The sequence below is a fragment of the Schistocerca americana genome, chromosome 6 (assembly GCF_021461395.2).
Source record: "Schistocerca americana isolate TAMUIC-IGC-003095 chromosome 6, iqSchAmer2.1, whole genome shotgun sequence".
Classification (NCBI taxonomy): Eukaryota; Metazoa; Arthropoda; class Insecta; order Orthoptera; family Acrididae; genus Schistocerca; species Schistocerca americana.
Genome location: NC_060124.1, coordinates 580,538,174 through 580,555,987, shown reverse-complemented (window position 1 = coordinate 580,555,987; position 17,814 = coordinate 580,538,174). Strand labels below are relative to the sequence as shown.

At 39.3% G+C, this 17,814-nt stretch overlaps 1 protein-coding gene across 1 annotated transcript in view; it reads left to right on the top strand.

Annotated features, from left to right (window-relative positions):
- LOC124619592 (cGMP-dependent 3',5'-cyclic phosphodiesterase-like) overlaps positions 1 to 17,814 on the top strand; it is a 269,537-nt gene that overhangs the window by 134,373 nt on the left and 117,350 nt on the right. Inside the window, exon 7 of the mRNA XM_047146093.1 lies at positions 12,441 to 12,666. Coding sequence (XP_047002049.1) covers positions 12,441 to 12,666 — 226 coding nt within the window. The remainder of the gene's footprint in view (positions 1 to 12,440; positions 12,667 to 17,814) is intronic.

Sequence of the window (17,814 nt, the reverse complement as noted above, 5' to 3'; positions counted from 1 at the left end):
GTGTTAGAATTGGTCAACTCATATGAATACTTGGGTTTAACACTTTACGGGGATATGAGATGGAATGATCACATAGGCTCATGTAAAGCAGGTGGTAGACTTCACTTTATTGGTAGAATATTGGGGAGATGCAACTAGTGTACAAAGGAGATTGCTTACAAACCACTCATGCGGTCGGTTTTAGAATATTGCTCAAGTGTGTGGGACTCATACCAAATAGAACTAACAAAGGATAATGTACATGTAAAGAGAAGGGCTGCACGAATGGTGAAAAGTTTGTTTGATACATGGGAGAATGTCACAGAGATACTGAAGGAACTGAACTGAAAGACCCTTGAAAATAGACATAAACCATCCCGAGAAAGTCTCTTAATGAAGTTTCAAGGAACGGTTTGAAATGAAGCATCTAGGAATATACACCAACCCTTATATATAAATCTCATTTGGGGATCATGAGGATCAGATTAGAATAATTACTGCAAGCACAGAAGCATTCAAACAATCATTCTTTCCCATGCTCCAATGTTAATGGAATGAGAAGAAAGCTTAACAACTGGTACAATGGAATGTACCCTCTGTCATGTGCTTCACAGTGGTTTGCAGAGAATAGGTGTAGATATGACATATTTATACTTTAATCCAGAATATTAATCACATTTTTCAATCTTATAGTGCATTTTCTGAATTTTGCTCCATAGAATGTGGATTTCCATAAAGAAATGTTAAACCGTTTTATTTGACAGTGCTCTCGCAGTTTTCATGAAGTAGAAATATAGTCTCATGATCTAGGAGGACTGTATTTTGGTAAATCACTATGAAGCAGTCATGCTTCAATTTCCTTTAACCCTCCAAAGTCTTTTTACATGCTTTTTCTTTCAATCTGGATTTGAGCTGAGAAAGTGATCAGGAATGGATGAACACGACTTCTTAGGGAAGCCGTAATTGTGACTGACAGTGCTGTTGGAATAAATAGATCTGATATTGTTTTGTTCAATGATGAACCTAGAACAATTTTTAATGATGAGAGTGTGAAGAATGTGGAATTATTCGCTCTTACACTTTCCCAGATTTCCTCATTTAAGCATGCATCTGTTACACCTTGCAATATAGAAAGATCATTTTCTGCGCTAAAGAAGGTCTCAGCATATAAAGGCATAAGCCTAAATGGGGTGAATTGTGATTATTATTTATTTATCATGTGGCTTTTAGTGCTAGGAGTCTCCGAAGATACGTTTGGCTTACCGTCAATGCAGCTCTTATCATTTAAGCAGAGAGGCTGCATCTGTAAGGGAATTGGAATATGTCAGGAACGAGAGAAATACCAAAAGGAATTGTCTGTGGCCTATAGTAAATCAGCCCTGGCATTAGCCTAAATTGAAAATAGAAAACCACAGAAAATCATTATCAAGGTTGGCGGCAGATGGGTTTGAACCATGTCACCTCTCGAGTCCAAGTGTTGCTATCTTAGCATCTCAACATGTAAAGCTACCCCAGTCTGTTTAAAATTAGGAGAAACTGGTTTTACATTGTTTTAAAACAAAATAAAATGCATCTCAATGAAAGGTGGAATTCTGATATTACATGTTTTTCCTTTAATTGTGCACATTTGGTCATTTGACAGTGCAAGAACATGTGCATATTTTACGAGTAATTGTGCATGGAATTCTTGCCTTCATTTATTACAGTATTACAAGAGCATGAATAGATGAAAAAGGGAGGGGGGGGGGGGGGGCTGGGATTCAGGATGCAGTTGGCTCAGATGAATTCAAGTAGCCCACTGAAAAATTGCTTCAGAAATGAATAAACTATAGAATCTGCTGTCAGCACATACCCCTTCTGGTTTCCACAAACCAAGAGCGCCCATATGCTAGTTTGTAGGAGGAGAGGCATGGAGTATTTTGATTATTTTGGAAGCTGAATGGTGACTTGCAAGTAGCTATTAAAATGTTTCTGTATTGAAAATGGTTTTCATTATTGGGTAAGGACCTTGTGACCAGATTGGGCGATATGTTGCTATTTGGTCCACTACTGATGCAGTTTTAAGCAAGTTTCTTAAAGGACTGCATCCATAATCATGTGGGTGATATTTTGTATTGATCAACACAATTTTTGGGCAACACAGGCAAATCCAAGTGTATTTTTATATACTAATTTTAATGTAATGTTATTTGTAATGATCTTCACCACTCTGCTGCCTTGTGAAATACTGAATTATTGCAAACCCAGAGTTCTACCAGTCTCCAAATAACAGCTCCAATGCTACCATTAAACTGGCATAGATATGTAATTAGCTTATTATAGTAGTACTTGCATATTTTTAACTTACCATATTGTTAGTGAATGAATCAAAATCAATTTTCCTCTTCTTTTTTGTTACAAACTTATTCAAAATTAGAAACTCTCTCAACAGCACACTGCACTAAAACACTAAACAGCTGCATTTACATTAAATTCAGCTGTAAGTAAGAACTGAACTGATTAACAAAACAACAACTGATCTCAAGTAAAGCCAGCAATGTTCAGTTGGTCTTGGCTAAAGTAGGGGTGGATGGTAGTTGATAATGTTATTGATATATCGTTAGTTTAAATATATCGATGGCCATGTTGACTACCAAGAGTGCGTATCCGATTATCTTCATATGACTGAAAATCAAAATATCTTGCAATTTCACTTTACAGCAGCTAGGTCATATGTACTTTCATTTAAATGATTTGGGAGGGGGATGTCCCAACACCCCTGCCACATTTGGCTATGTCCTTGACTGGGCGCGCGCGCCCACACACACACACACACACACACACACAAATTGGATAGATAAAACAGTCTATTTACCAGGCAGGGGCAGAACAGCCCCCCCCCCCCCCCCCCCGCACTACACCCCCCCCCCCCCCCCCCCCACACACACACACACAAAAGACAGTTGTAACAGGCAAGCCTTCAGAGATAGTGGCTCTTTCTTCAGGCAGGAGGGTTGAAGGGGAAGGAAGGGGGGTGAAGGGAAAGGACTGGAGAGATCTAGGAAAAGGGATAGATTTTGGGAAAGTCACCCAGAACTGCGAGTCTGGGGCTGTGTTCACTAGTTTTTGAGCTGGGATGAGAAGGAAAGACTGATTGTTGGGGACTGCATCAGACAAGATTTGAAAACCTGAGAGCTTAAAGGTAGAAGACAGGGAAATATGCAGACAGAGATCACTGCTTAAACATCGTGCATGAGTTAATAAGATTGAAAAGCTAAGTAGTGCATTGTATGTAAGAGTGGTGGGAGGGGGTGGGGAGGTGGGTGAACAATAGACAGGTAAGACAATGAAAGATGTAGAAACCAAAACAGAGTGAAGCAAAGAGTAGTTACAATTAAGAAATGCTGAGACAGAAGAAATTAACATAAATTGTGGCCAGGTGGGCAGCAAGAACCAAGGACATGTTGTAGTGCTAGTTCCCACCCAGAGATTTCTGAGAAACAGATTTCTGGGGAAAGAATGCAGATGGCGCATGTGGTGAAACAGGCACAGAGGTCACGATGGTCATGTTGTACAGCATTGCGAGTTGCCAGTATACACCCTCTGCCTATGCCCATTGATCATAATTGATAATTTGGTGGTAGTCATGCCAATGTAGAAGGCTGAACTGTGTTTACGTAACAGCTGCTATACGATACGTGTAGTTTCTCAGAAGGCTCTCCTGTTGATAGTATATGTTTTGCCAGTTACAGGTCTGTTGTAGTTGATGGTAAAAGGGTGCATAAGGTATGTCTTGCAGTGGGGATGGTCACAGGGTAGAAGCCATGGGTTAGGGAGATGGGTGCAGAAGTAGCATAGGGTCTGACAAAAATATTGTGGAGATTGGGAGGGCAACAGAAAGATACTCTAGGTGTGGTGGGCAAAATTTCAGACAGAATGGATCTCATTTATGGGCATGATTTTAGGACGTCGAGGACCTGTCAAAGTAGCTGATAACACATTCCAGACCAGTATACTACTGAGTGACCAATGGTGTGCTCCGAAGTTGTTTTTTGGTGGTATCAGCAGTACTAGGATTGGATGTGTGGCTCGGGAAATCTGCTTTTTAACTAGGCTGATGGAGTAATTACGTGCAGTGAAGGCTGAGGTGAGAATGCTGGTATATTGCTGTAAAGTATATATCACACACCTGGTAGAATACTTCATGATGAGATGGACCCTCCATGGTATACTGTCTTTCAGCTGCAAAATTTCTTAGTGAGTTTTCTAGTAAGTTCCTCCATTTCCAAGTTTCAGTGAACATATTAAGCTCTTATTGATAGCTGACTTCGTTATCTATATTAGAAATGCAATTGAGCTTTTTAAAAAATTGAGTCCTGTGTGACAGACGAAGGAGGAAAGCTTATAATTTGAAATGTCACCACTGGTTCTACTGCTTCATAGTAATACAATTCTTTCTGACAGCTGATTTTTTTTTTCCAGATGAGAACTAATTTTGTAACAAATTGTGCATTCAAGTAACCTAAAAGAGTGGAATCTTAAGTAATTCTGTTTGCCACATCTCAGTCCCCACTCCTGTCTTCTCATTGTTTTCTTAATTCCTCCAGTTTACTGTACATTTTACCTGTCTACCTACAACTCTCTGTACCTGCACTCAACTAATTGTCTGCTGGGTTTGACTTTGCTCTCATCTTTCTCACCATATATCAGGAAAATATTCCCTACCATCATGTTTTTATACCACTTTGGTAGACCTGCAAAATAATTAAAATATAATTCTGAAAATCTCACAGCAGCTTTTTCTTAGATAATTAGTATGTCTTTTTGTAACATTTTACTTTCAGATTTTTGTCAGTATTAGAAAATTTTGTTCACTAATTAGACTGTTCTTCTCTTTTTAGATGATATACAACTTTATAATTTCAGGTTTGCCATTGAGAATCTACATCCATTCACATTAATTGTTTGACAATATTTTAATGTGATACCAGTAGTGAATTCTCGATGTTTAGATTGAAATTTTAGTGAAATCTGAACCAATAGTAACCAATGTTTTTTGGTTTATGACATTAGTTTTCTGTGTTCTTGTTAACTCCTACGTGTGTCTCATAATGAATGCTGCCACGGATGTCTGTGAATAATGCTTCATTGTAATCTGTTGTTTCATTTGTGATCATTGTAAGATAACAGATGTCACCTATTGTAACTTAAGGGAGGACGTGGATGTCAGTGAAATTCTGGTTTCTAAAATTTATCTCACATCTATTGTTACTAAATAACATGCTGCATTTTAGCTATCAACGTATCCTCTATTGTTTCACAACAAGAGTGACATATTTTCCTTCCCAGGTAGCATTAAGATTCATCAGTGAGTGACTGTTTTGGAAACTAAACATGGATCATTTTTTATTCATCAATCCAATTGTTTTATAGTGGACTGATGGGTGGCGCAGACATATACATATCAGAAAACTGTGTTCACTAGTTTTTGAGCTCAGCTGTTTTTCTAGTTGTTTTTAAAGAGGAGGATAAGGTCTGGATAGATACACAGACCCCCCAAATACAGACTATTGCAGGAATGCTGATTATTGGTAGCATTTGTGTGGGCTGATGGATGTAGGACAAGAGTAGGGAAGTATGCACAAGGTAAGGAGGGGGTAGTGTCAGTAGGAACAAGAAAGAGAGATGACTTAGTGGTGACATGACAAGCTGAGAGGAGATATGAGGGGTACAGCTTATAAGAGATACAGGGAGTCAGGGAAGGAGCGGGTGACAAGGAGGGAAGGGAGGAGCGTGGGTGGGGGAAGGAAGGAGAGAGCTTGCATAAAGGGAGAGGGGGGCTTGAGAGTGGTAGGTGAAGGGGAAGGCAGTAGACATTCTGGGCAGGGAAGGAGTGGGTGATGGAAGTTGGATAGGAGTTTGAAAGGATGCACAAGGCATGGAGGGGTAGCGGAGTAATGAAAACGTGGTCATGTGTGTGAATTGTGCTTGTGTGTGTGTGTGTGTGTGTGTGTGTGTGTGTGTGTGTGTGTGTGTGTGCTGTCTAATTTAGATAAGGTCTTTTGGCCAAAAGCTCACTTGTTTAGCATTCTTTTTGTTGTGCCTGTCTGCAACTCACTCGCTTGTTTAGCATTCTTTTTGTTGTGCCTTTCTGCAACTCACTACCTCCACTGTATGGTGAGCAGCAATCTATCATTTTCGTATTATTGTCATTATTCCATCCTGGATTTTCCATTATGTAGTATCTACCATTTTTATCTCCATTATATCACTTCCACTATAAATTTTCGCTTTTAAACTAGTTTTTCAGTCTCACTGTTTCTTTCCCTACCATCTAACCATGAATTCGTACTTTTTCTACCTCTGCCAATTTGAAAATTCTCCTTTGCCCTAGCAAAACTCCAATAACACATCCTATTTCTGAATTCTTGTCCGAAATGTGGTATCTCATTTAATTTGCTTACCATTTAAATTGCCACCCATTCTACCACAAGAATCTTTACCTTTTCCAATTGATTCAGTCCCTCATCCTCACCAGTGTGGTCCTTCATAATTATAGAGTTCAATCTCAAACCATACCTGAGAGCCTATGCTCCTTTTGTGAAATCCATTTACTCAGTGACCACAAATTCGTCAATGATATCATTGCAATAGAAAGTCTTGTCTTTCATCAGTGGGCACAGCATTCTGAGCACCACCTGAGGAAGCTGGAAGCAGTCACAGCTACTCCTGTCTGATGGCCGCATGGGGTTACCTCTAGCCCTCTGACCCAATCACCTGTCAACCCCTTATAGCTCCCTGGCAATGCCTTTCTGATTTACTCCACCTTCCACATCCCCAAAAACCTCTTCGAACCTCTATGAAACACACTGTCCCTTAACACGCATCCTGTAACACTGTTGTCAACCTTTCTGCTGAAACTCTGTCTCCTGCAGAAGTCCCAGTACTTTCTAAAAGTGTCACCCTTAGCCTCAAACCTAATTTCTTCATGCTGAACTTGTAAAGGACCTCTTTTCCTTTCCTAGTTCTTTGCAGTTGAAACACTTCTTCACCACACACCCCACTGACAATAGTCAACCAAAACCCCCATATGAAACCTATTTTAAAACAGTTCCATCATGACTCCAACTGTGATCCTCTTCCAATTTCACCTAGCAATCCTCTGGTAATCTTTCAAGAATTTTCACTTATACCTTGGCCTCACCTTGAGTTCCTAAATCCTTCCCTAGTAGTGAGTCCAGTATCACTCCTATGGAACAGATAGTTGTCCATAATGTGAAAACCGATCCAGACCTTATCCTCCTCTTAAGAAACAATGGCTCGTGAATTGTAGTGACTATGTGGCTGAGGGTCACTGCGAACTTTCTGACACCTGCATATAAACCTTACACACATGACACCATCCCAGAAGTTCAGCAGCTCCTCAAGGCCTGAGGTACATCCAGAAACCTAAGATCTGAGTGCATCTGCCTCCTCACACCAGCAACCTCCCATTCTCCTTTCTTTTACCTGCTCTCCAGAAACCACAAAACCAACCCTACATGTCTCCCTACAGGTCACCCCATTGGGGCTAGCTACAATGCTCCCACAGAATGAACCTTTGTCTTTGCTGACCAACAGCTCCAAACTGTTGTCCATAACCTCCCAACCCACATCCAAGGTTGTTCATTTCGTTCAAAACCTTCCCACAGTTAATGTTATGCTACCACTAGAGTCCTTGTAGTTCGCTGTGGCTGGAACGTCCTTGTAAACTAACGTCCCCCTTGCCCAAGGCCTTATGGCCAAGGAACACTACCTTCCTCAGGGTCTTCCTGATACCAAACTCACCACCTCTTTCCTAATCCTCCAGACCAGTCACATTCTGTACCAACTTGTTTATGGGCCATCTAGAGGAATCCTTTCTATCCAGTCACAGATAAAAGCCCTTGCTTGGTTAAGGGATACATGACATTTTCATGATCTTGACCCATGGCATATCCTACCTTTACTCTTTCCTCCACAACCTTAGCACCTGCTCTGAAGTCTGCTTCACCTGGTCCTTGTCAACTCAACGAGCTACTTTCCTAGATGTTGATCTCCACCTCTCAAATGGCTCAATAAATGCATCTTTTCATATCAAGTGCAGCAATCATTATCAGCAGCTCCTCTTTGATAACTGTCACCTGCCCCATGTCAAACTGTCTCTTCCTTACAGCCCACCCATGGCCACCGCATCTGTGGTGGAAAGCAGGAGTTGTTTAAATGTACCAGTGACCTTACCAGAGCCTTTATTGATAGACAGTATCCTATCCAGCTCATCTATAAACAGATCTCCCATGCCATTTCCTCCTCTGATGCAAGTAAACCTGGTAAACTGTCACTAACTAGCACTCTTCTGGCCTTGCAAACTCAACCACTTTCCTTACCAGGGCTTCGAGTACATCTCATTGTTTTCAGAAATTATGGATATCATACCCAGAATCCTATCTACTTCACTCAAAGCAGTGTTTCATTACCCATGTAACTTACAGATATTGTCCATCCCCATTCCAATCCTGCACACCATGGGTCATCCCTTCTGGTGACGCAGGTGCGAGACCTATCCCATACGTCCATCCACCATCTCATACCACAGTTGAGTCACAGACATTCTTACCCTACAAAAGACAGTGCAACATGTGAAAGCAGCCATGTTATATATCAGCTATGCTGTAATTATTGTGCAGCATTCTATGTGGGCATGACAGGTAACCAACTGTGTCCACTCACATGAATGGCCATTGCCAAACTGTGACCAGCCATAGATTTGACCATTCAGTTGCCAAACCTGCTGCACACCACAACCATAACGACTTTAACAGCTGCTTCACTACACTTGCAATTTGGATACTCTCTTTCAGCACAAGTTTCTCTGAACTACATGGGTGGAAATTGTCTCTCCAGCTTATCCTGCATTCATTCTCTCCTCCCTCCCTCCCTCCCTCCCTCCCCTCCCTCCCTCCCTCCCTCCCTCCCTCTCCTCCCTCCCTTCCTCTCCTCCCTCTTCCCCCATTCCATCCCACTCCCATCCTCTCCCTTTCAACCTCACCTCCCTGTGGCCCCCTCTGACTCTATCTCCAGTTTTGTACCTCCTCCCTTCCCTCCCCCCCCCCCCCCCTCTCCTTATATCTCTTATATGCTCTGCTCCCTCAGAACTCATTTTATCTTGTGCACTGCTGAGTCAGCTGTCTTTCCTGCTCCTGCCTCACACTATCCCGCTACTTTCATTGATTCATGTGTCTTACCCTACCCCCTCCCCATTTGTATCACTCCAAGCAACTACTATCAGTAATTGGTAATAATGAATATTCCGTGTTGCTGTGGATGTGGTAGTGTGTACTTGGATGCCTGTGTGGTTATGAGTGTGAATGCCTGTAGCTTTTTCTAGAAAACGAGTCAGAGCTTGAAAGCTAATGAACACTGTATTCTGTTCCATGTATCTATGTGCCACAAGTCACTCCACTATAGGTTGGTGGTTGCTTTTCCCGTATTTTACATACAGGGCCATTCAAACAGAAGGAGCAGATTTAAAACATTTATTGATTCCAAAATACAAAAGATAAAAACACAATTCCAACGTTCCTGGAAAGAGAAAAGTTCAAATTTTTATGCGTTCAATGTGAGCACCCATTCCAGCACGTTTAATGGAAGAGGAGAAGCAGAAGATGAACTTCATCATTGGTGACTTCCCAGGTGTCCAGACCTCACACCTTGTGACTTTTATCTATGGGGTTGTGTAAAAGACTGTTTTTATCCACCCTATGCCTGATAGGCTTGAAAGTCTGCAACATCACATTGTTGAAGCTGTGAATTCGATAATGAGAGACCAGCTGCTCCATGTGTGGCAGAAAATGAGCCACTGTTTTGATTTTTGCCATGTAACACATGGTGCTCACATTGAATGTATAAAAATTTGAACTTTTCTCTTTCCAGGAATGTTGGAATTGGGTTTCTTTCTTTTGCAGTTTGGAAGCAATAAATATTTGGTATCTGTTCCTTCTTTTTGAATAGCACTGTGTTGTTCCTTGCAGGATTTTTATTATTGTAATCCAATCTTTTTACAATCCACATAAGAAAAGTTTGTGTTCTTGTGAACAGTGGCCCAGTATTGATTAAGACCACTATTTTTTTATCTCTTTTGCACATACAATAGATATATATAAGACTTTTAAAGTACTTTGTGCAACGTATTTAGTGACGTACCCCCTAAAACGTATACACATTTCTCGTCTCATAGTTAAACTCTTGTCAAGTAAACTGTGCATGTTTGTCATAAACCTATTGTTAGGTGGATACTGTTTCTTGATAGTTTGTTAATAGTCCATTGCAGTAGTTTCGGTCGTGAATATCTCTTTTTATGAGTTGTGTTCTCTACTGTGCTTACAAACCAGCAATATTTTCTCCAGATGTTCTTTCCAAAGATAAATGTTTCTGTTACATTCACACGAGCAATAACAGAATACTTAAGTAGTCCATTGACAGTATAACAAACCAAATTAACATAATACAGCTTGATCCCCAAAGATACAAAATGCTGAAAATAAGTTCCACATGGTCTGATAATGAAAAAGGAGGAGATAATTCAAGAATGAGACTTAAGTCATTTCTCAGACCCTGACCTAATGGAAAAGTTCGTGCTGAAAATGGTGTAGGCGTTAAACATTTCAATATTTTTTTACAGATTGTCTTATCTGCAAGTGACAAGTTGATGAATGGGTCTTCAAATCATCTGGCAGGCCTAGCTGCTGAACATCAGCCTCAACATGTTTACAGATTGTACAGAGACAATGAAAGATTTGCACCTGGGAAATATTTTTTTGCATATGTGATGGAAGTTTTCCCTTTTTTATGAAACCTACACACAAAATATATTTAAATTGAAGGTAATTAACAATTTGAATATATAAGGCATTGACCCTGCACTAAAAATTGAATCATGATCTACAAGGCCATGTTTGCTGGTAACACACAAATAGCATGTTAGGTCCCATTATTGTGTACTCAGGTTTTCTTGGCAAGGAGTTGTGCATCTAAATGTATGAAAGAAGCATTTAAAATTAATTGCACTTTCAGCTGTTGACACTATTTTGTTTCCACCAAGTTTCCTCTACAAAACATTAACCTTTTGATTATACTAATTTGTTTTACCCTGCCTACAGTGGTAATACACACTGAGCTAATTTTTGCACATTTAACCTTTTATGTTTTCCTCATAAATGTTTAACAGGTTACTGGCTCCTAATGAATCAAATTCTGTTTGGTTCCTTCGTGATCTCTTTAACTGTAATAATGTCCTGTGACACATCTTAAGGGATCCTGTCAATCTGAATCACCCATAGTCAGAGACCATTGCTCTGATATGCATGTTCAACAAAACTTTCTGTCTCTGTTGAGAAAGAAAATTTACAGACCAATAGAGTTCAGGTAACATGCAGATACAAGTAAAAATTGTAAAATGATAATTGTGAATTACTGAATTTCTTAGAAGACCACTTCTTTTTTCTTATTCTGTTGTCTGACAGTGCAGGCTATATTATCCCTGTTCACTGTAGTTGCTTTGAATGAGCATGACACTATTGTAGATATCTTTCTTTGAGCTACTAATCTTGTCAATCAATTGAAAAATTAAAGAAGCAATCTCCTTTGTAAATACCTAAATTGTGACAAAATGGAAATGTGCTCACAAAAGCTATGAAATTATGAGACACAATTGCTGACCAGTAGTACCGAAAATTTCACATCCTTAAAGTGAAAACAGACCAGCAATTATGTCTCATTATTTTATGTATGATTGTTATGCAGATCTAAAGCATGAAGATGATCAATGTGACAAGGATTTGAATTTCTCCTTGTCTGTTGATAGGTCTATTACCTTTAATACAAAATATGCCCATATAAAGGAAACTGCCCAAGATGGCTGCTTAAGCTTTTAAACTAAAGCGAAAAATATGAAATATTGCACTCATTTATAAATGTGATTATTTGGTTTTCAACATATTGCATTTATGCAACTGATGATAACAGGAATTGTTCTCACTGTAGCACACTGGTGGTGGTAGTAGTGGTGGTGGTGGTGATACTGTTGCTGGCAATAGTTATGACCTTTTATTGTTAATATGATAGCATTTTTGAATAATTTCCATCAGTAGTTGTGCTTACATTACTACTTTATGCTACAGATATGTTGTTTCAAAAAGTATTGTGAACCCTCTGTGTTTTGTAGATTAAGTGTGTGTATAATTAAATTGGCATAGTAAGCATATAGGTTGGATGCAGTATGTATTAGGATGAAGTATGTATTTCACTGGTTTAAGCTTAACAGATTACTGAATTACACTGTTAACCTTTTTGAGCTTCCATGTAGTGTGTCAAAATGTTGCAACAAATTATCTCTCTAGTTCCTAAGTTGCACCTACTAATTTATAAGCCTTCTATAAAATAAGACTTTCCCCTTGTGTTTTCAGGAACATACTTTGCTTTCCTATTCACCATGAAAATGTCATAGTGGGAGTTGCCCAGATGTGTAACAAGAGAAATGGCTACTACTTTGATGTGTTCGATGAAGAAGTTGCAATGGCATTTAGTATTTACTGTGGCATAAGTATTATGCACAGCTTAGTGTATAAGAAGATACAAGAAGCACAGGCAAGGTACAAGATGGCAAATGAGCTTATGATGTATCACATGAAGGTATGTATCCTCCTCTGCTTTATGTATTTTTTGTTGCATTTAACACTACTATAGTGAGACTGATTTATTTATGTAGGAATTATTTAATTGCTTTTTCTAAATCATCTTAAATTCACTTTATTAATGTAGACCACAAGAAGAAAAGAAAGTAAGTTTAGAGTTTAATGTCCTGTAAAGAGTGAGGTCATTAAAGGTGGAGCACAAGCTTAGATTCTATAGGCATGTGGAAGGAAATTCGTTATGTCTTACCATCCCAGCATTTGCTGTAAGCAATTTAGGGAAGCAGCTGGAAATCTAAACCTGGATGACTGATTATTAATATTTTCCCACAATGCCAATCCAGTCTCCATTGTATCTGCGTAGCTCACTGCATATAGCCTGGTCAGTAAATGTGTTTACTGTTCTCATTCCTTCTGTTCTAACTTTTAGGGGAGTTTCCATTTTCTCTCACACTAGATGGCTGCTGAAGTTCCAACTAAAAAGTTGTCTAGGTACCCAGATGTAAATTGTGGTCCATTACCTATCGGTCTTATTTTATGCAGGCCTCAAATTCTCCAACACACTTACACATATTCTTTCCTCTGGACTAAAATGATTCCAAGCAGTTGACCCGTATTGTAGTCTCCACTATAACTGCATAGCTCCCTTTATATAACCTGCTCTATAAAAGCTATTGGTGAGTGGTTACCTTTCTTTTATTTTATGTATAACTCATCTAGGAATTTCCATCGTTCTTACATTTTGTTGATTCTCCATCCAATATAACATACTACATCATGCTCGTAAAGAAATCCTCAGTCTAGTCACAAATTCGCTTGATACCCCATATGAGTGTATTTAAAGTAGATGTGATACTGAGCCAAATGCTTTCTGGAAGTAATCTCTCTGAGTGCCTTGACCCGTGGGTTTGAGGAAGCCACTTGGGAAAAGCACAAGTTGGGTTTCCCATTATAGAAGCTTTCAGTAAGCTTGCTGGCTGGCGTGATGGAGGTAATTCTTTTTGAGATATCTTATTATGTTTGATCTCAGAATATGTTCTAAATTTTTACAAGAAATGGGTGTCAAGGAAACTGGACAGTATTTTGTATCCATCTTGTAGATGGATGTGATATGGGCGTTGTTCAAACCACTGGGCAGAGGTTTTGGTTCGTGGGATCAATTGTATGTTATGGTTAAAAGAGGAGCTTACACAGCCACAAAGTCAGTAGAGAATCTGAGAAGTGGTAAAACACTTGTCTTGATTCCCAAAATAGTTTTATTTATCATGTAATGATGTTGGTATGTTGCAGCTTCAGCATTGTTAGCACAATTTGATTCCTTCATTAACAGTTTCATTATGTCGAATTTCCTAAGTCGGTTGGCCACAATGTAGTTACGGATCAGAATAGGAAGCAACAGTATACTCTCTGCTGATTTTAATAAATATATTTCTTAGTTTCACTGCATTGTTGCGATGTATTCCTTGTAATATATTGTCTTTTATTGTGTGTTTCGATGAACCCTCTGCCAAGCACTTAAATGTGAATTGCAGAGTAGTCATGTAGATGTAGACATAGAAGTGACAAAATGTATTAAATGAGATAACAACAACAATAATAATAATAATAAGTAACAAAACACAGAACTGATAAATCGTATTTGAAATATTAATGTATGATGTAGGTTACAAAACTGATGTACAGGGTGTCCATAAAGTCCCTTTACAACTTCAAAATTTGATTACAACAGCAGTTTTTGAAATATTTTAACATTTCTTTTATTGTAATCAGTGTTTATAAAAGTTTTTGACAGTGTTTAATAGACGTCTATATGGGCACCTTTAGTTGCACGAAGCACATCAAGACTGTACTCCGGGCACTGATAACCTCGCTGTTGTGCGCCCTAAAACACTAATCATCATCATCAAGACTGTACTCAATTTCTTACCATGTTCGCTGTAGCATAGCGTCATCAATGGTTGCAATGGCGTTACAAATCCTGTGCTTCAAGTCAGCAATGTCCTGTATCTGCGTTTGATACACAATATCTTTTACATACCCCTATAAAAAAAGTCCAAGGGATTGATATCTGGCGAACGCGGTGGCCAAGAAATTGACCCCTCCCTCCCAATCCATCTGCTGGGAAATGTCTTATTGAGTAACCAACGAACATACAGTCCCCAATGCCTCCCAATCCATCTGCTGGGAAATGTCTTATTGAGTAACCAACGAACATACAGGCCCCAATGTGGTGGTGCACCATCTTTCTGGAAAATGATAGTTGGTTGTAAGTCAATCAGTTGTGGTGCTACATATTCAGTCAGAAGGTTGAGGTAAACATCTGCAGTAATTGTTGACTTGTTGAAGAAAAATGGACCAAATTATTCCACACCACACATTCACTTTTGGACTATCCCGGTGAAGCTCCCTAGTCACATGGGGGGGGGGGGGGGGGTGTTCAGATCCCCAGATTCTCACATTGTGTCTGTTTAATGTCCCAGAAACATGAAAAGTTGCCTCATCACTGAAACAAACTCTCTTGAGGAATGCTTCATCCTCCGAAAGGCGTTCCAGCATGTTGAGTGCAAACTCTGTCCATTTTGGCTTGTCATTTGGCTCAAGTGTCTGTAACAGTTGCACTTTGTAAGCGTACAACCGTAAGTTCTTGTGGAGGACCTTATGTACAGTTGAACGTGGTAGTTGCAACTGTCTGGCAGCAGTGCGGGTGGACTTCGTAGGTGAACAAGTGAAGGCATTTAAAACGCAAGTGGTGGATCTCTTCCATACTTCGTTCCGAAGTTTCGTTAAGTCTGAACATCCGATTTTGTCTCAGTAAACCACAACACACATTGTGCCTTCTCTTGAGGAGTTGCCATTTTATAGAGCTTCAGTTCCTTCCATCAACAGAGTATCTGAAACCCAAAATTTTAGTATATATAAAAACTTTAGTAAACAGTGATTACTATAAAGGAAATTTTGTTAAAATATTTCAACAACTGCCGTCGTAATAAAATTTTGAAGTTGTATAGGGACTTCATGGACACCCTGTATCATGTTAGTTAGTACAAATGATTAAGAACCACTGATCAGATTCATTACACCCTGTACAAGACACAGTCATACCACTGATACGCCACTCACAGTCAGATGGGCAAGTAGTGATTGCTCCTGTACTTCCTGTAGGGACACACTGTTCACTGTTCACTGGAGAGGGTAGTGCTTCGGGTACCTTTGCTATCTCTGATACATGACGTGGTAGCTGTCCCAACACTCCCATTCTCACCAGCTTCCAATTGCTTGACAGTAGTGACGGTGGTTTCCAGCTGCTTGCATATGTCAATTGTCTCATCCCCCACCTGAGAACAGCATTTACAGTGGAACTGCCTTGTGGCTGGTGCAATATTTTATAAAATGATAAACAAATAACTTTGAACTAAGCTTGCTGAATCTCTCTTTATTTCTGATTTTGTTAAGATAATAAGTATTAGTAGTTCCCTTTAAGAACTGAAGTGATGAACATTCAAAAAGAGATTTCCATTACCTTATGCAACAGGAATATCTTGGATAAAAAGTTACTGATTACCTGAAATTTTTTGTTGGAGGTTAAGGCCATTAACAAACCGGATATAGTATTAGTTATTAATAAATGCAGACAGTATACTCTCTTGTTTATGCTCTTCATGGATATGCTGCCAGATACGATTGTCTTCACTACACGATATTTCGACGATCCACCTGACTGCCATCTTCAGGTGTGGTCGCTGAGTACACGCCGGCTTGATTGCGTACTCAGCAATCACACCTGAAGATGGCGAACAGATGGATCTCCGAAATACCATGTAGTGAAGACTATCATATCTGTCGGCATACCCATGAAGAGCATAAACATATAAGATGCCAGGAAAATCTACAGAATCACTATATACTCTCTTATTGAAAGAAAAACCTTAAATATAACAATACCTGAGTTATAATATTATCATGACTTAATCATAATTAAGTCCAAATGCGAAAACAGAGTCAACAGTGGAGTGCGACACCTAGTACTGAAAGCACATTTATTACAGACACCAATGTACAGAAAGGAAAGGACTGCCTATTGTATTGAAAGTGCTGCTATTTATACAAACATTGAATTTTCCAGAATATTCAAATATTACAAACAATAAATTTTGAAAACCTTTATTAAGAAATGTTTGCCATTTGTCATGTTTGAATTGGTGACCTGCATCATGCCAACCAACATTGCTGAATGCCACTCCATATTGAATGCATCAAAGCTTGTGGCATAGTTCTCTCTCTCCTGAAGAAACAGTGACTCACTGTGTTAGAAGACTAGATCAAGATCTTGATAATGGTCCTCTGTATGGCAGTGCTGGAGGATCCCCAGGTGTGAATCATTTTGTCACGATCCTGTTGAAGCTTCGCGATTATCAAGTGAGCCTTCAGTTTCTTTAATGAGAAGCCTCCATCATCGATCAAGACCTCAGACTTTTATAGTGCTTTATAGAAAGGACATAGGTGACATCTCTGTGCTTTTGTCTTCTTAATGTATGATCATAAGCCTCAAATTTATTAGTGACATTCGACAAGTGACTTAGGATAGGATATGATATGGCCCAATGTAATATTTTAGTAACTTTTCTGATGGTCCCACTTTCTGCACAGGTGTAAAAATTCATAACAAGTTTTCCGAGCTGTATCCCACTGGCTGTTGTTCTTTATCTAGGCATCCAGTCAGCAGCCTTGCTTCTTTGGTCCTGGTGGTGAGATGGTTCCCATAGCCAACCAAAGTATTGTGCGGTTAAAATGCAAACAGTGTATGTATTGTCGTTTTGACCTCGTGACTGTGAAGCAGAAAGAATGGTGTGAATCCCGTAATGTCTTGCTTTGCTGTGTTACTTACAAATGTCATAACATGTAGTATTACATCCCCTTCTCACTGTTCAACATCATCATATATTAAAAATATGTCTGCCAATGTCTTATCAAAGCATTATGTGAAGTCATTAGACAATTGTGATCCTGTGAGTGATGTCCCAGTGCAAAATTACCTTTGATATTAGTCTTGATTGGAAAACTTTTGCTCGGTCAGAGATCATCACATTGGAATGCTCCATGTTTCAAAATATGTCTTCTCAAGGAACCTCATAATTTCTGGAGCTTAGGC